Consider the following 18,842-nt stretch of genomic DNA (forward strand, 5'->3'; position numbering starts at 1 on the left):
CAGCGACTTTTTCGAAACTTGTTTTTCAAAAGCGTGTATCTAAACAACGAGTAAAAATTTTCCAGATTTTCAAAACGCGAAATGAAAGTTTCGTTCTTCCACTTTGGAGATGAAACGAAAAGTTTTCGAAAATCGTTCAACACGTTTGGATTCTCTTCGCGTTTCAAATCGGTCTTTTTTGCTTTTCTTGCCCACCCCGTATATAAAAATGTAGGCACCGTGATAATATATCATGCGGTTTATGACCGAAATAATGAATTGAACGCAGCCTGCTATTGCTATACTAAATACACCTGCGGCAGGAAGTGAATAATACAATAGACTGCTGCTACTTTTTCCCAGTTTTCTAAAACCGCTCTTACAAAGCAGATACGTGCATCCGTATACATAAATATATTACAACATACGAACACCAACCAATACCTGCTGCTCCAGGCAAAATCAGAAAAAGTATACGGAGAAGCTATATGGGAAAGCTCATATACGAGATGTATACGCGTACATATAATGTTATACGCATCAACATAATTGTTATTAATTATATAGAAGAGCGATGCGTATCTCTTTGCGTAAGACAATGGGCGGGATACGAATGTATGTATGTAAAGATTAATATATATATATATATATATACTTTTAACATCTATCGTAGAATGGTTAATATAAAATACATATATATATATATATATATATATATATATATATATCCTTGTACATCAATTTATACGTTCTGTTGAACAAGGCGTACTATACGTGTGTGTGTGTGTGTGTGTATATGTGTATGGCGGGTAAAAGAATGAGGGAATGAATCGGTAGTTCTGAGAAAGTTTGGAGAGAGCATGGTTATATTATAAATCGCCTCAAGGGAATATATATAAATATACATATATATATATATATATGTATATAAACTTATATGGAACAATTTAGCCGAGGAATGGAACGCGCAATTCGAAAATATTTAGGTACTCTTGTACACATATCCTATGAACTATTATTACTTGCCACCTTCTACGCTTCGAAAAAACAAAAATACTATTCTCTTATTAAACACGTATATGTAATTCATACGGATTCAAGACTATGTAATTAGCCTGTTTGTCTGTGTGGTTTTTCAATAATTTAATTTTTCCTCCTTCTTTTATTGTTCCAAGTTCAAAATTGAATCGTAAGTGAAAAATTTTCCAACGTAGGAGACAAAGTTTACGTAAAGATCATTGATCAGTGACGAGAAAAAAATTTACTATAATAAAATAGAATAAAACAATTTTTTCGCCAATTCGAGGCGTTATAATCATGAAATACCGGCGATGTAATCATAACTGTAATTGAAATAATTATCAAGTTCGTCGGTTGTTGAAAGATAATTTATTCTTAGCCGATTGCTTTGTTCTGTAGAATATTACGCGTAGGTGTAATACATTTGCACAATAATTACACGATAAAAAGAAATAAAATGACAATTTGTGAAACTGTAGTGAAATGATAAAAACCGTGTACGGAAAAATGACAAAAACACCGAGTAGCGTTTAGTTTATAACAAGAAAGGTTCGATCGTGATATTTAACGAATGAACCGTTTATTGTACTCTTGTTAACGCGATTAATCACGGCTGCCAGTTGTTTCTCACGGATCGCAGGCAGTAAGGAACGATTGTGAGAGAAAATTGAAGGAAACAAAAATGGACAGGGACGAAATAAGACAGAGCAATAATAGGTCCACGCATAATACCGTCGACCAATATATACCGTGCAGACGAAAACCGCGGTATCATTTACATAGCTATATATATATATATATATACATGTTACAATAACTGTGAAGTACCAGATTCTGTTCGTTGGATCGTTGCAAATTTTTTACACTACCGAGCAGTTTGTGAATCTTTGTTTATAATGGTTTGGACGAAGTTAAAAGATCCCCTTATTTACATTAGGGTGGTCCAAAAAAATATAATATTTGTTCGAAAACGAAAATTAGAGCATCAAATTCAAATTTCATATCAATTATATTATCCTATCGTAAGCATTTCAACAGCGTATCAACTTATCTCTAAAACATAAGTTTTCTCACAACTCTTTGCAAGTGCTGATAGTTTTTCGATTAGTTTTTGCGATTCGTTGTAAAGATTCACGTGTCGGTGTTATTTTACACAATTTTTATCCTTCGTAAGAACGCGTATCGTTGTAACTACACAGCCTCTCAGACTTACAGGTTCGGTAGTATATCACGTGTGTATAACTTGTACTCATAAACGTGTCAAGTCCTCGAAGTTTATCTCGAGGAGTTTAGATGCACGCATTAAGTATACGTATCAGGTGTACAGTCTGATCAAAAAAATTGTAATGACAGAAAAATTAGAAAGATCATGTAGAAAGTATAAAATATACACGTGATATTCGTAAACTCGCGTGTTGAAAATCTTTGTATTTTCTAATTCACAATCTCGTGAGAAGGAAATCGAGGCCGGCATTATTTATACACAGACAAGCTGACCGAGCTTGGAACGCAGAGGTGTTTTATATTTCAGAACGTGGATGATCAGGATCGTGTTAAATGAATTAGGGAAATGTACATATATATAAAAGCATGGTGTAGGAGCTAATGAGTTTGGTATGGAAATGCAGCAGCAACTCGCCGCAGACTACGGGTCGATATAACTGTTGGTTAATGATCCTTAATTGCACCGCCTTCTCGACAGAATTAAATTATAAACCGCGGAAATGTAAGAAATGAATTAATGATAACAGAAATAAAACAAAAATACAATGTGTATAAATCGTGCGATGTACGGTGTATAATTGGACACCGGTTTTAAGAGGACCGGTGGGTCGAATTAGCCTCGAAAGTGTACTTTTTCAGGAAATTTAATCATTAATTAGGACGAAACGGATGCCGGTAAAAAATATTTTGCTCACGGTAAAATAAGTTTCAATTCTTGAAATTACTTACAATTAGGTAATTCGATAAACCAAGTTACCTTCACGTTTTTGGCTGCCAAATCCGCAATTTTTGGAATTTCTCAAAAATTAAAACGCCAAAATACGCACGTACAAAATATGTATATATATATATATTAGCAGTGCAAATCATGTTAATGATTTTTCACCGTTCATCAATCTACGTAGAGGAATTTTTGCATCGATGGTTTTTTTTATTTTTTTTTTTTAAGAAAGTGATGTTCATAAGGTATACTTTTTCAAACTTCGATATAACGGATGTGAAAGAGTCATTTTATTCGTTCGAGGTGTGCAATTATACTATGATATACGTGAAAATTACAATTATTACGAACGCGGTAGATTTCTGTAATAACTGAAATTGCACTGAATATCGTGAAAAAGATATGCAGTTGAGAAAGTATTATCGTTAAATACGTTGCGGAAAATCAAGCGAAATGGATAAAAAAAATTACGTCGTAGATAATGGTGAGAAAGAAAATTACGCGTTTCTCGATCGTACGCGACTTTCGCCGAGTATAACGATGAATAAAAATTTATTATAATTAGGTGCGAATTCACACATTGTTTAAATACGGTAGAAATTGCATTTTTTCTCTCAAGTTTAATCAGCATTCCGAAAAAATAACACCAACCGCGTATGGAATGAAAAATTATTGTAGAAAAACCAATTGTATAATTAATCGTGTCATATTTTTTTTTCTTTTCTTTTTTTTTACCGTATAAAATAGTACACGTTTAGGTATATTTGTAAATAATGCACATGATGCAATTACATTGATTGAGCGGAGTCAGAGCGTAGCGACGATTGCGGAGAAAATCGAGAGTAAATAACAAACGTACGTATAAAACCGTCTGTATTATCTATAATGATGCATATGCACAGGTATATTATAGCTATATACGTGTAGCTTGTATCTGTGGTCGCGAATAATTCGCGCTCTGCACTTGCCGCCAAACCCGCAGGGATATCGAATGTCGAGATACGATACACCGATACTATTATAATATTTATATGGTAACCGCAGAACACCTACTGCACAAATAGCCAACTGCATATTATATACAGTGAAAATAGTATTCGACTTTTGAATAGTTCCATGCGTACCATGATTTCGAATACAATCGCAAAATCCCCAGATATTTCAATCAAAACGCACATACATACACGCGGCACTAGGGTGGCAACGAATTTTTTCCAACTTACCCCACAAATTAACTTTAAATAATTTAATAAACATTATACAAATTTTTTCAGACTTTTATCTCAACTTTAAGGCCTGCAACAGGGAGGATTTCCCCATTTAAAATACACGCGTTTCAAGCACATTCTTAGCGTATATGTATTTTACTGTAAGAGTAATAATGTTAAAAAAAAATCTATAACTGGGAGGTTTTAGTGAGCTTTAGTATTAGCGCTACTATGTGAGAAGAAAATTCGCATCATCATACCAGGTAATTTAGACAAATTGCACTTCCTTTAAATGTAAGAAAACGATGATGTAAATTTTTTATCAAATAGTAGCGCTAATAATGTTCGCTAAAACCTCATGGTTACAGCTTTTTTTGAACATCATTACTCTTACAATAAAATATATGCTAAGAATGTGTTCGAAACACGTGTATTTTGAATGGGGGAAAGCCAGCGTTTTACAGACACAGGTTAAAGTTGAGATAAAAATCTGAATAAAAAATTATGGAATTGTTTTTGAATTATTTAAAATCGATTTGGGGGGCGGCCCGAGAAAAAAAATGGTCAACACCCTAAACAAGGACCACCCTAATGCAGAACGAATGAAATCAGGATGAGAAAAAATATCCGCAATGTTTCGAAACAGTATTTTTAGCTCAAAATATTGAGAATTCGGTGAGTTATGATTTTTTGAGCAGCATGATCCATTTTTCGGTAGTTTCGTTGTTTTAAGAATTTTTTTCTCCTATTAAAAATTTCATTTCGCTGAACATACTTAATTTACCTTGAAACGTCACAGTCAAAGGGTATCTCAGAATTTTTGTCAATTTATTCGAATCGATAAATCCGTTTCCATGCAATCATTTCTGACTCGATTTCACTTTTGCTATCAGCAAGATTTATCCTTATCGGTATTTTTTTTCCCTTCAATTCAAAAACCAAACACTTAGTTTAAATAATTGTTTATAAAGAGCCCTTCTGCGAATGTAGTAATGTACCTTCTTATAAATTTCGGGTCAGTTCATTCACCAGATATTAGAATTTGATTTGTATACAGACCTTATTCTTATTGGGCTTGTCCATGATCCGATATGAGGGTGAACCGTTGCTGGAGGCTGCGATGACGGTGCCCGCCTTACGCGACACGCATTGCCCCATATAGATCTGCTAACTTCACTCGAACGTATCCTGATAATGCGTGATAAAATTCGTGGTATTAATATTGGAAAATTAGGATTACGATACTACTGTAAATTGTTACAGAGTTACTGTTGCGAAAGTATTACAGAGAACGATAAAGAAACCGAAGGCACTAAAAGAGGTGAATTTAGATCATAGAGATCAGCGGTGTAACGTATCATATTAATCGATGGTTAGTTTGATATTAGTATAACGAATGACGGTGTTTGTATGTCATGACAGATGTTTGTTGTTATTGCGCTACCAATTATTTTATACCTGTGCAAAATTCAAAAAAGCGGAGTGAAGAATAGATCTATATAAAGTTGTCCTTCCTGACTATAGTCTGTGCTGGTGAATATTCAGAATCACCATTACGTGTCGAATCTCGACAATGTCATCGGTCTTAACTCCGTGTGATCTACGGAATTTGCAAGTAAGGATCGGAGATGATACGAATCTTAAAAAAATCTAGATTTAGAATGATTCCAATGGACTGCTGAACTCTGCCAAAATGGTAGTAAAGCTCAGTTTTAAACATTCCGAATTTGATCCCGTATAACGTGATTGTAAAAGCGTGTACAGTGATAATTTACTCCGCGTATGATATACGACAAAATAATACGTACCTATTCAACCTGCATCGAGTCTGATAAAACATCATCGCAATTTACAGCTCGCAACAACACTTCTAAACCAGCAACTGATGTTCGTGTAGCCTATTTATCGCGTATAAGAATATATCATATACCCGCCTAGACTCGCGGACCTTTTACATTCTACTCTACTCTATTGTAACAACCTATCTCCAGTGCGTTCCACATTCTAGAGTTACACCGCATCCATTTACGCGGTACCGTATCTTACATACACACTTGTACCGGCTATTCTGTCTGTCTATTCGTAGTTAATATAACTTTAAACTTATAGGTACGTATGCGGAGAATGGTACGAAAAAATAAACGGCATAGAAAAGACTTTTCAAAGATACTGGTCAAGGTTTGACAGTGCTTCTTGGCAGTCGTGTAAAGTTGCTGTACTTTTGCTAGTCCGTTTCTCACTCACCATTGACCGTATAAACTTTCGATATTGGAATGACGGGGGTTTTTTTTTTTTTATTTTTTATACATCAACCGGTAATCATTGCAGCCTTTGGCTACGGGGAACGGTTTCGAAATTGCTTACAGGAGCACGATTGATCTGTTTCCGGATATACAGACTTTATTAAAAGAGTGAAATAGACTTTATAAACGCTCTCAATCACGAAACGAAATTTTCGACAATGAAGCGGAATTTCTTAAATGAAACACTTAAAAAAAAATAAAAAACATGTGAAATTGGAGTATGAACATCTAATAGTATAGCGATGTGCAGATGATGACTGTTCATTCGTCAAGATAAAATTTCTGTTCTCCATTCGAATGACATATAATATTCAAGAGAAACTTAGCTAATTTGGTATAAGTATTTCAGATAAGAAATAATTATTCATATCGGATATAATCGGTTCCCAATAGCTTGAAATATTTTTCAGCCCCCGTATGCATGATCTAGTAAATTGCATATGTAAGTATAATTGGTATGTTGAAAATATTTACGTCGTAACAATAAAATAATCGTCAAGAATGATAAAAATTTCCGAATCCGAATAATATAATCGTGGCTATTATCTTTGCTCGTAACTCACTTTAAAAATCTACACACATACTAAATCTTAGGCCTATCGGGACACGATTGGACGCTAAAATTCGAACTAAAATTGAAAATCCAGGGATAATGCTGAAGATTGTCCTTTTATTTTAGTCACAGAAGCCCCTAAAGCGAAAAAAACAAAAATTTGAAAGTCTACCGGAGAAGAAATGAGTGGCATGTTTTAATGTGAAAAGAAAGAAAAGAGTGCCACTATAAGTATATAGTGACGATTTCTGTGACTGAAAGGGTTAAAGTAATTAATTGATCAAGGAGTGTGAAAAGAAGTGAATGATTAGTGGTTTGACCAAGATTCGAGGATGGATTTATTCGGTTCTTAAAATATTATTTCCGGTTCGTACGTAAAATGTGAAAGGGAAAAAAGGATGACACAGTTCAGCAGCAGCAGCAGCAGCGGCAACACCAGCGTTGTAGTAAAATGCTTATGGGAGTCGGAATGCCGAAAATAAATCTGTAGATATCTAGACTCCTCCTGCTTACTTATTGTTAGGTACCTACACGTACGACTATCGCAGCGCCGAAGAGCAGATGAGAAGAAGATGAGGATACGATCTGCTTTTTACCATCGTCATGGCCGTTGTATAAGCGGCGTGCAGCGTATTGTATTCTAACGGTATAGTATGGCTCATTTTTTAACTCCTACTACGGCTGGTAGCGTCTAACAACGCGAACTCTCGACCTTTAATCCACTCTCTAGCTTTCGCGGTTAACCGCTACGTCTAACGATCACCAATCGGATAGTTTTCATTCTTTCTTTCCTTTCGATTTTTTTTGTTTTTTTTTTGTTTACGATGTTTTGTGCCGATAATAAACACCGCGATCTTTCATTACGCTTGTTAGAATAAAAATACGGTGAGAATATTATTGTCGACGAAATTATACAGTGAGAATGACCAAAGAGCTTATTTCCTCTTAACAAACGTAAATGGTATTTGGATGTGGTGAAGTAAATGTTTTTTTATTATTATCAAATCTTAATCGATAATAATAACGATAAATTGATTTTGCCATATTCAAATATGTACGTTTGTTGAGAATATGTAAATTTGAACAACTGGTGAATTTGAAAAATTAACGACGGAGCCAGGAATCGAACCTGGAATCTAGCGATGCTTTACCGGAGACTTACTCCACTAGACCACCTAGCCGCCCTGACTCTGTTGTCTTTAATTTCTCTCATAACCAGTGAGTTCAAATTTGTTTTCATGTGCCCGATTTGTATGAGTAAGAATTTCTTCTCTGCATGCACGATGTAAGGAGACTGTAGTGTGTAGATGTTTATGTTTACACTTTTGCGAACGAAAGCAAAGGATTGAAAAGGGTAAACATAAACATCTACACACTACAGTCTCCTTACATCGTGCATGCAGAGAAGAAATTCTTACTCATGTACGTTTGTTGTTAACAGTAAATAAAATATTTTCTCCGTGTAACTGTGAGTAGGAAAATGTATTCAGATGTTTAAATAGGTAGACGTTGTTTGTCTAATCGTTTCTAATCCCTGCGGCGTTGAGAAGAGAACCGACACGTAGATATGAAATTATTTTTACAGATATACGGTTGTATACCCGTTATACACGAATCGTGATGTGAGACCGCATCTGCAAGTGAGAAGCAATTTGAAAAACGGGATATCGGAAGAGAGAGAGACAGAGAGAGAAAGAGGAGGAAATTTGTGGCAAAGAGAATTACCACGAGATTGTGATGACGATCATGATGGTGAGTGACGAGACGAGTTATGCATGCAATATGATACTCATGGCATTTATCATGACAGTAGACTTAAATAATTAGCTGCAGGTGAGTGAGCCTTAATACCAACGTTGTTGCAACTACTAACGCGTGTGGTTGAGTGTCAGGTGTATCATTTATACAATTTACATGTATACATAGGTATAATAAGCCGAGTATTTTGTTATGTGGTTTATTCTTGCACGTCGCAAGAGATTCGATACAAAACATTCGTTATTAAATTTTTGTAATACAAATAATACAATGCATCGAAAAAGGAGAAGAAGAAGAAGAGATGAAAAATGTTTGGAGAATAAATGTAAAGTTTATAAATTAATAAGGAGAAAAAAAAAATGCGAATGAAGGAAAACCGCGAACGACGATTGAATTGCATTGCAATTAAGAGTGTACTGTATTAGTCAGTCTTTGCCATAGTTTTCATAGTCATAGTTTTCCAATTTTCTAATTAGAACTCATTTGCTTTTTAATACCTTTATTTTGTTAGTTGGAAACAAATGAAACACGACTTCAGTGGCAGCTGTGGGTGATAGAAACATATTCCTAAGTCGTTAAAACTTCGATGTAAAAACAATTCCGTAGAAATTTGATGATCGATTACCGACTTTTAACCGAATACGAAAAAGTATAGGTATCTAAACAACAACCCGCGAATGCAACGCTGTGATTGACAAAACTTGTCATAATTACCTGTATATAACATACGCTAACCTGTAATGACATAATTTTTCTCTGCGATGCAACGAGTAATTTATACCTCGAGTTATAATCTCTGCACGGCCATGCTACAGCTAATGAGTTATACAAACGTGACTGCATAACTTGATGTAATATATACAGATATATATGTGTGAATATACAGGCACATGCCCGTAGCAGAGATGTTACAATATAGGTATAACGAGGAAGGCAACTAGGTAAAGGTACAAGCAATGCGGAAGTTGAACTCTCAAGTCAAGGATAAGTATTAGCCGCTATGTTCCGCAGATCTCTGCAATGGTACAGAGAAGAAGATCTCTTGCAATATGTTATGCATGATGATAAGTTTAAACTCGGTTTGAACTCATCTTACTCAGTCATGCCCGAGTGTTTTTCTTTTCATATCATTGGTGCAGAAAACTTGTGAATTTTCTTTTCTCAATACGTACAAACACACGTATACATGGATTGCATAACCGAAATTTTTATGTACATTGTTTAATGTAAAATATTTCGATCACGTCTATGAAACGTGAAAATATAACAGAATATTGAGTTGGAGTCAACGACACGATAAATCGATGCAGTAATATCGATTCGATACGCCCGAGGTGCGATAATCATTCACGCTATGGGTAATATAATGATAATAATAGTCACTAACGTCCACGAAAAAATCATTCTAATCGATAGCTTTGAAACATATCGCGTATACCAATGCATTTAAAGATTACGAAATTCGTGCATTCTGAATACAATTTGAGCATAGAAAAAATGCGGTTAGTCCTTACGGTCGATTATAATATTAGATTAGGTATATTCAGAGAGTATAATATTGTTAATAAGAATAATATGTAATCATATATGGATATTACTAGTATTGTGTTTGTGCTGGTATTGTACATATGTGTAATTTCGTACCTACATACTGCAACCCAGAAATTATCGCGCATGCACCACATCCGCATTATTATATGTATACCTACCAAAAGCTTCGATAAAAGATTAATAACAATAAAAAAAAAAAACCGCGAAATTATTATAGCATACGAAGTATAAATTGCATTTATCCCTTCCACCTCAGATTGTTAATACACGTGTTTTTTTTTCAACGTGGGTTTCATCATTTAGGCACATACATATTTACTCACAAAAATAAAAATCCTCCCGGCGAACAACCAGACGTGTCCGGATGATCTCTTAAATAAGCTGTAAAAACAAATTCAGCAATTTTTCTTCATTTTCTTTCTTCCCAACAATATTTCCCACCCTCTTTCCACCATCTCATTTATCATTGATCTACACTGTACGTACATTATTATTGTTATTATAATTATGATCGCGAATTTCCGACTTCGAAAAATTTATCGCCTATTCTTTACACAAAATTGTAATATCATCTGTAAAGTAGAAACGTTGAATGCTCAATGAAAATTAGCCATAATCTGTAAAATTTGATTAAGAAATTAAAGACTTTCGAAACAAGCCCCGACATTGTGGTATTTACTCGTTGGAATCTCAAGGCATTGTTTGAAAAGTATTCTTGCAAATCGATTTGATAATAAACAAATGTGGGACCTAACTCATACAGTATATTATAATCATTAGAAAACCAAGTCAACTGTAGATGCGGTACGACAAATAAATATAAATGATAAACGTGTTTGGTATTTCGTCACACGTTTGTGGTGACCTCGCGTAGGTATACCAGTAATTGGATTAGCCTCTATTCAGAGTGTGTAAAAAGCTCCACGTATGCGTACAGGGGGTATGTAAGAATTGGATTATTAGTTTCGGAAGATATCAACGCGTCGTTTTATCCGTACGCGCGTCATTGGGAACGCGGCTGATTGGCATTACAATTGATGCCGTTTTTCGTCCCGAATATCAAACAGGAGATGAAAAAGTTGTACGAGATTCCATTCGACGATCGATCTCGACTTTGAACTCCCTCCGCGAGAATGAGAATCTTCGTTTCTACGTACCGTGCGTATTACGGCGTGCGATTATGGTCAGTTTTATCGTTTTCGAGTAACGATAATAGTTACAAGAATATACCTACGTATATGTAGGTACAGAAAGGGTCGAAAAAAAAGACGCCTGATTCGGACAAAAGAACGTCTACGTAAGACCGAGATGCATCGCGTGCGAGGTTCATGCACGACTATCACAATTTAACGCACGTGAACAAACGGCGTTGACTATCTTGTAATATTGCAGGTGCGGTGCATTATACGCACGCACAAGTTGTAGCATGAAAAAATTGAAAAGGGTTTCGGGGGGAGGAAACACTCACCTTTTCTTACGCAGCTAAATATCTTGTAAAAATCAATAGAATCGGCGGTAGACATTATAAAACTTGACTGCAATCACACCTAAACACAACGGTGTATGAACCAGCACGCGCACATGTCACTTTAGGATTTACCAGGATTTAGTATTCAATTGTGAATTCTGATGCACAAACCGTCTCACGCGTCGTCGTTGATAACCGAACGGTAGATTATATGTACATGTATGCGTCGCGGTGCATCAATCTCACAGAATCCCGTACACTAAACCACACCTCTGCTTCTCAATGTTCTTTACTCACTGCCTACACGGCTACACCACCACCACCTGTCTCTGTGTCATTCGAATATTCAATAGCTCGGAACAAGGACGGAACATGCGTCGTGACGTCAGCCAACCTCTCGGCAACCGGCAACGGCGACTGAAGATATACGACTGTCGTTTGTTACAGTGCGACATTAGCGGCCGAATTTTAAACTATGTGTTCGATTTTGCGACGGTGGCCAGTTTTCGACCGAAACTGGCGCTCTCTGGCGCGAACGAGGTTGTCGGAACTAATATTGGCGGTAGTGTAGTGTCGGTACCGTCGGTAACCACGGTAATCGACTCCTATTTCCATCAAGAAGACAGTGTGAACAGTGAAGAGCGAATTGAGGATTGGAAATTACTGATCAGCGAATGACTATGGCCTTTGAAGCGTTTGCTGAGGATACATATCCTCAGTCAACGGTTGAAGTTTGCTGATGTTTGCCATTTGTTCATTCTCAAACCTCAACTCCTACTATAATAATTCGCCGTTTCAAATGCGCTCTGCATTATACGCTGCTTTCATTATGGCAAATGCGGGTCGGTCTCGAGCCGAAGATTTCCAACATGCGCTTACGATCGAGGACAATCGAAAATCAGTCCTAAATATTGTAAAAATCTATATGGCGGCAGATAGCGCTAATACTAAAGAAACACGGAAAATATACAAGTTTTCTGTCCGTCCTTTCGTCTCTAATTTTTTCGATGACACTGGTGGCACTAGTAATGGTGGCGCCAGCTCCAGGAGTCTTGTTTTACTGTTGAATTCGTGAATTGTTATTAAAATGGCGGACACTGACCACAAGGGTAAAGATAGTTCGAGCGCGAAAGAATCGGGGGTAAAGCCGGAAAATCGTGAGAACAATTCAACGAACGGTGGTAAAGGATCTGGTGATGACGCGGATAGTCTCGAGGAGCAGCCCTTGGACATCGGGGAACACTACTTGGTCCGTAGGTCGGATGATTCATGGCGTGAGTACTTCAGATTGTGAAGTAGGTTATAACAGGAGGACTATAACGCGTCTTCGGACTATGCTCCGGACGCCAGACGTACGATCAGCACATATCAGACAACATGCATCTACGTGTGTCCGGACTTTTGGCATATTTTGTTCTAGCTATAGTTGCGAAAAGTTGAATTTCACTTTCCGGCATTCAAATAGTGTTTACTTACATTGGTAAACAAAAGCTACAATCGTCACGTTTCATTCAACACTAACGGCGCAATTACAGATCCGGCGGAAATCATTCAAACGAGATATAATGAGGGGGAAGGCCATTATGAATACTACGTGCACTATGAAGGATATAATAGAAGATTGGACGAGTGGGTACCTAGAGACAGGATAATGTCTAGCAGATTTGACATGAGCGATCAGAGCTGGAAGAATAGCGACAGGAATCCAGCTAGTGATTTGTTAGCAGATTCATCGGACAGGAAAATAACGCGAAATCAGAAGAGGCGACACGACGAAATAAATCATATACAGAAAGTGGGTATAGCTGTTAATTTCATTTATTTAGCACAGAATGAACTATTTAGTGGAAGATATTATCGGCTCTGTAATGCCCATGTATATAATAGACCTACGCAGAAATGGATCCAACTACTGCTGCCTTGGAGAAAGAACATGAGGCCATAACGAAAGTGAAATATATTGACAGGATACAAATAGGTCAGCTTTAAATATTACTTTACAAAATATTTGTAGATTTTTGTAAATTATTCGTAAAACAATAGAAAACTTAACATTTCATAAAATCTCCTCAGCTTATGTTTATAAGTACTTTAATGGAATTTTTTCTTGTGCCTTACCTCTATTGTTATGCTGAAACTCATTTTTTCAGGGCGATATGAAATAGACACGTGGTACTTCAGCCCATACCCTGAAGAATATGGTAAACAGCCAAAGTTATGGATATGTGAATACTGTCTGAAATATATGAGGCTCGAGAAAACTTACAGATACCACATGGTAATTAATCTAATTTAGTTGAAATTCATTGAACATGTATGCACACAACGTTAAAACTTCTAAAGTCAATGTGAGAAAGTGCTTTTCAAAAAATGCCTCTATTGTCAGATTATAATTCTCAGAAATACAATCAGCCATCAATCATAACGTCAGTCATACTAATTTTACAACTCTCTTGAAAACTACCTGATTCTAAATTTACCAAACACTGTTTTAAAAACATACTTTGTTACGCTAACGTTACCACGTTCAACGTTGCGTGCACAGTTTGCATATTTACATGTTAATTGATTTTCAGAGCGAATGTACTCACAGGCAGCCTGTTGGCAAAGAAATATATCGTAAAGGTACTCTGAGTATCTGGGAGGTTGATGGAAGAGAGCACAAGATATACTGCCAGAATCTCTGTTTGTTGGCCAAATTATTTCTGGATCACAAAACATTGTATTTCGATGTCGAGCCTTTTCTATTCTATATTCTCTGCGAAGTGGATAAACATGGAGCTCATTTAGTTGGTTACTTTTCGAAGGTATTAAGTCTCAAACAAAAATATTATTTTTACCGCAGTGAAGTCAGCTTCGCTTGTCCTCTAGCAATAAAACAAAAACTTTCATTCAGGAAAAAGAATCGCCGGATGGAAATAATGTTGCTTGCATTCTAACTCTGCCCCCGTTTCAACGACAAGGATATGGGAAGCTGCTCATCGCATTCAGTTATGAATTGAGCAGGATCGAGCAAACTGTTGGAAGCCCCGAAAAGCCTCTCAGTGATTTAGGAAAGCTTTCGTACAGGAGCTACTGGAGTTGGATTCTCCTGGAGATATTAAGAGATTTCAGAGGAACACTCAGCATCAAAGATTTGAGGTATAAAATTTACATTTTATATTTTATTAGTTCATGTCAATTTGCTTAATACTTGAAATCTAAGTGTAACTTACAGTGAATGAAACACATAATATTGTTACAGTCAAATGACTAGCATCTCACAGACTGACATTATCTCAACACTCCAAAGCATGAATATGGTGAAGTACTGGAAAGGACAGCACGTAATTTGCGTGACCCCAAAATTGGTTGAAGAACATATCAAAAGCAGCCAGTTTAAGCGACCTCGTTTGACAGTTGACTCGAGCTCCCTACGATGGGGGGCACCACCGCGTAAAAATATAAAACCAGGAAAGAAATGAATACAGTTGACGGCGAATTACGATAGTCGAACTAAAATTAACAATAGCACTATCATCCTGGTACATAAATTATTTTGTTCCGTATCATGAGAGTGTTACAGCATTTGAGGATGATTCAATTTATCAGCTGTAATTTATCAACAAACAAAATCTATGTGTATCAACGAACATTACATTTTTTATTTATGTAATAGTTGATATATCCATTAGTTTGCTACGGAATTATGTCGACTTTGTGCAGTTGAGTCAGATCACTGAAAATCGGCAAGATAGTTCAAATTGCTACCTCTAAATTACGTACTGAAGCGTTGAGAGAGTATGAATGACGAATGTACGAGAGTAAAAAGGGAAACATGTAATTTACTATATGAATATATTACGATACATTTTGTGCGATTTGATTGTATCAGTGTTATCGCTGTACGTTAAAGAATTTCCTAATTATTTTATGCCCGTAGTTTGTTGCGTGAAAACTTCGTTACTGTGTATTAAAAAATTGTGGTAAAGTGCAGTTTATGTGAAGAAATTTACAGATCTTAATGGAAAAAATGCAACAAATTTCAAGTAAGGAAAATTCATTTCCTGTATCGTTGTAATATTATATTTTACCCATGAACTCTATGTGTATAATTTTAAGTTATATCTAGTTTTTGTATTTAGATCATAGACATGAAGGAAAAACAATTTACCATCGTATACGCTTATTATTGTTAAACATACATAGTACACACTTTAGAGTTAGGGTTGAGAATGACATTCGAAAAAGCCACATAGTATTGTGTGATTCTTATATATTTTTTGTAGAACAATTATTATTAAAATTAACAATGAACCGACACTAATTCTACTTCATAAAATCCTGTCCAGTGTTATTTATTGAAGCATACAATTTAGAGCTTTGACGAAGATATTTGAAATTCCTTTGCCCAATGAACAGCATATTTAGCTGTACCCGGTGCAGTGCACACACCGTACCCTCCATGACCATAGTTATGAACCACCTGAACAGTTCATATTGAAATATTTAATAATTTCACAACTCGTAATTGGGATCCAAGATAAGTACGGGACTGAGCGATATATGGCTTTCAAAATCAGAAATTCGGCATATTATGGGAACACCGAGGCGTAGAACGAAGTACTTCATGCCAGCTATTATTGGTTTTTGGTTTAGTGTGTAAAGTAAACCGCAATACAAAAAAGTGTAATGATTTTCTACGTGTAGCAGATCGAGTCACTTAATATATTGGATTCCAATTCCTGAATTTCCGAATTTATTTATGATTTCGTTACTTCAAAAAGAAATACGTTTGTTACTGGGTACCCACTTTCATTTTCCCGTAACTCGGACTTTGTTCTGGTTCCACACGCACGGTTTCCCGGTGCGGTCTAATTCCAGTCAAATGTTTGATGGTTTCCCCTTTTGCAAGCGAGGGAACCAATTTGTTACACCTTTCGCGAATCGCTGCATATTCATGTGGACAAATCACGTTGCTCTCGGATTCAAAGCTTCGCACACCACCAAGAGTGCAAATTCCATTGAATCCCGGAATAATATACGTATCCAATTCGCCGTAGAAACATGTTTTAATCCAAGGTGCTTTTACCTAGAGTTTATTTTTTACGATGATTTGATCGAAAGAGTCATCAAAAAATCATTACCGTTATAGATTGCATTTTCCCCCCCTTTTATACCTTTGCCACCTGTCCTCGGATAGGAACTAAACGTCGGTCGTTACACAAATACCGGGCACCCATACCCGTGCAATTAATAACCAAATCGAAGCTGGGTGATAATTCATTGATGCTATTTATTTTTTTCTCGATCAGCTTTACACCGGTTTCTTGGAGCCTGAATTTTAACAGCATATTAAATTTAAAAACTGTTCATTTTATCTGATGTAATAAATTATGTCGCATTATGCTACTAACTTCAACGTTGTCCACGGTAAGTGCAGCGTACATTCGGTAAGTAATGTAGTAAAGAATGTTCCGTAATTCCATTCGCCGCCAACCAATTCGAATTCATCTATCTTTGCCTTTCGGTACACAGGAACCAAGCCAGGTAACCAGCGATTCTATTCCCGTATGTAACACGAAAATAGTAAAGTATATTGCACAACATATCGCTGCAGAATTGTAAAAATGTATTTATTTGTAATATATTACCTCGACTAAATTAGGATTGCTTTTAGCAAAAATGTACCCAGAAACTTCGGTAATACCGGCAATAGCTGCTTCGGAGCTTTTACGTATATTGTCGTAATATTCGTACGCATCCTTAACCCATTTTCTAAAAGATTCAAACTCTAAAAAACGTGGAATATTGACTCGGTGAAGGGTCAGGAAAGATTTCAAATTTTTGGAAATATATTCAATTTTTGAACCCTAAATTTATTATCGTTTTTATCGCAGATTTTTATGATTACGAATCTCGTCTTGCGTAACGGATACGGAATTTATACAGTATACAAGTATTTTCAGGCAATCAATACTCGCGTGTATAACAACCTGGTTACATCTTCGGTGGGTCCAGAAAACGCGTTACCAACGCGAAATAATCCGGCAGCTACGTGGCTTGTGGTATCGTTAAAGCTGGAAGCAAAGATAGTGATGTCGGCGTTTCGAAATTCTGATTGTTTAAGTTCAAGGGAAGTGGTCAATCCGACGATACCACCTCCGATTACCGCGATTTTCATTATCACTCAATTAACAATGTCGAAGTTATTTATCGACTTCTTTTATAAACATAATCCGCCAGAGAACGGATGACCGTGTCGATGTTACTGTAACTATTAATAGCTTGACTTTGTTTATGTTGAACTGAAGCCAACGGTACGAATCACAACTTTTTTTACGTTAGCATCAGTAACGATACGATGCGGTTGACACGATTAATTAAACCAGACTGCGGACATTTCATCGTGCGCTGACCATATGTATTAAGGCTCTCAAATGGAATAAACCATTATCGTTGGCTGCTATCTTTTCAGATTCCTGCTACTGTGTATACATCACACTCGTCAAACAACGTGTGTTTCCTCTGGTGTTTCACACTAATTCGTTTAGTCGTAATACGATCATGCGTACAAGGACGCGCAGAGCGCAGAGCACGGAGGCAAAAGAGAGATCAGTGCTGCTCGGATGTTGAAAATATTCCTCAAGCGTATTTTTCGTCATAGATTTCTTACACTTATTTGTATGTTTATCAGCCCTGTTTTCATTAAAATACTTATGATATCATTCAAGCGTATCTGACCGAATTTATATTGTATTTAAACGCATTCAATTTAAAAATCACATCGTTCTTAAATTTTTGCAGTCACCGTGTTTGATTATTTCTAAAGTAATAATTGAAATGGACGTTAAAAAAAGTCATATAATTCCACTTGAGTACTCACTGGAGTGTAAAAAAATGTATAAATTCGTTGATAAATAGCGTAATAAATTGCGCAAGATAATGACGCCTGACTGTAAACGACCGAACATCCAAGTATCTGTGCTGAATTGATTGCAATAAGGCACTCCTTTGAGTATCTTCATTTCATCTCATTTATATTGTTATCGAAATGACTTCACATGCAGGAGACAAC

At 36.2% G+C, this 18,842-nt stretch overlaps 3 protein-coding genes across 9 annotated transcripts in view; 1 reads left to right on the plus strand and 2 right to left on the minus strand.

The window, feature by feature from the left end:
• LOC124309137 (probable serine/threonine-protein kinase DDB_G0282963) overlaps window positions 1–12,203 on the minus strand; it is a 54,523-nt gene extending 42,320 nt beyond the window's left edge. For 6 of the 7 annotated variants that reach the window (XM_046772486.1, XM_046772477.1, XM_046772459.1 and 3 more), the window contains exons 1-2: window positions 11,786–12,203; window positions 5,212–5,340 (exon numbers count right to left, since the gene is read on the minus strand). In XM_046772486.1, coding sequence (XP_046628442.1) covers window positions 5,212–5,310 — 99 coding nt within the window. In that variant the 5' untranslated portion in view covers window positions 5,311–5,340; window positions 11,786–12,203. Of the gene's footprint in view, window positions 1–5,211; window positions 5,341–10,640; window positions 10,699–11,785 lie in introns of all 7 variants that reach the window. The other variant, XM_046772450.1, reaches the window with a different exon arrangement.
• Window positions 12,204–12,367: 164 nt separating this feature from the next.
• On the plus strand, window positions 12,368–16,085 carry LOC124297116 (histone acetyltransferase KAT8-like). The gene is made up of 7 exons (XM_046747770.1): window positions 12,368–13,059; window positions 13,321–13,580; window positions 13,673–13,763; window positions 13,936–14,063; window positions 14,362–14,592; window positions 14,682–14,926; window positions 15,030–16,085. The coding sequence occupies exons 1-7, from the start codon at window positions 12,873–12,875 to the stop codon at window positions 15,247–15,249; spliced, it is 1,362 nt and encodes a 453-aa protein (XP_046603726.1). The 5' UTR covers window positions 12,368–12,872; the 3' UTR covers window positions 15,250–16,085.
• On the minus strand, window positions 15,592–18,746 carry LOC124297122 (D-aspartate oxidase). The gene is made up of 6 exons (XM_046747782.1): window positions 17,761–18,746; window positions 17,419–17,542; window positions 17,182–17,327; window positions 16,945–17,101; window positions 16,578–16,856; window positions 15,592–16,250 (listed from the first exon to the last, which is right to left on the minus strand). The coding sequence occupies exons 1-6, from the start codon at window positions 17,946–17,948 to the stop codon at window positions 16,140–16,142; spliced, it is 1,005 nt and encodes a 334-aa protein (XP_046603738.1). The 5' UTR covers window positions 17,949–18,746; the 3' UTR covers window positions 15,592–16,139.
• Window positions 18,747–18,842: the final 96 nt, after the last annotated feature.

Source organism: Neodiprion virginianus, chromosome 1 (genome assembly GCF_021901495.1).
Source record: "Neodiprion virginianus isolate iyNeoVirg1 chromosome 1, iyNeoVirg1.1, whole genome shotgun sequence".
Classification (NCBI taxonomy): domain Eukaryota; kingdom Metazoa; phylum Arthropoda; class Insecta; order Hymenoptera; family Diprionidae; genus Neodiprion; species Neodiprion virginianus.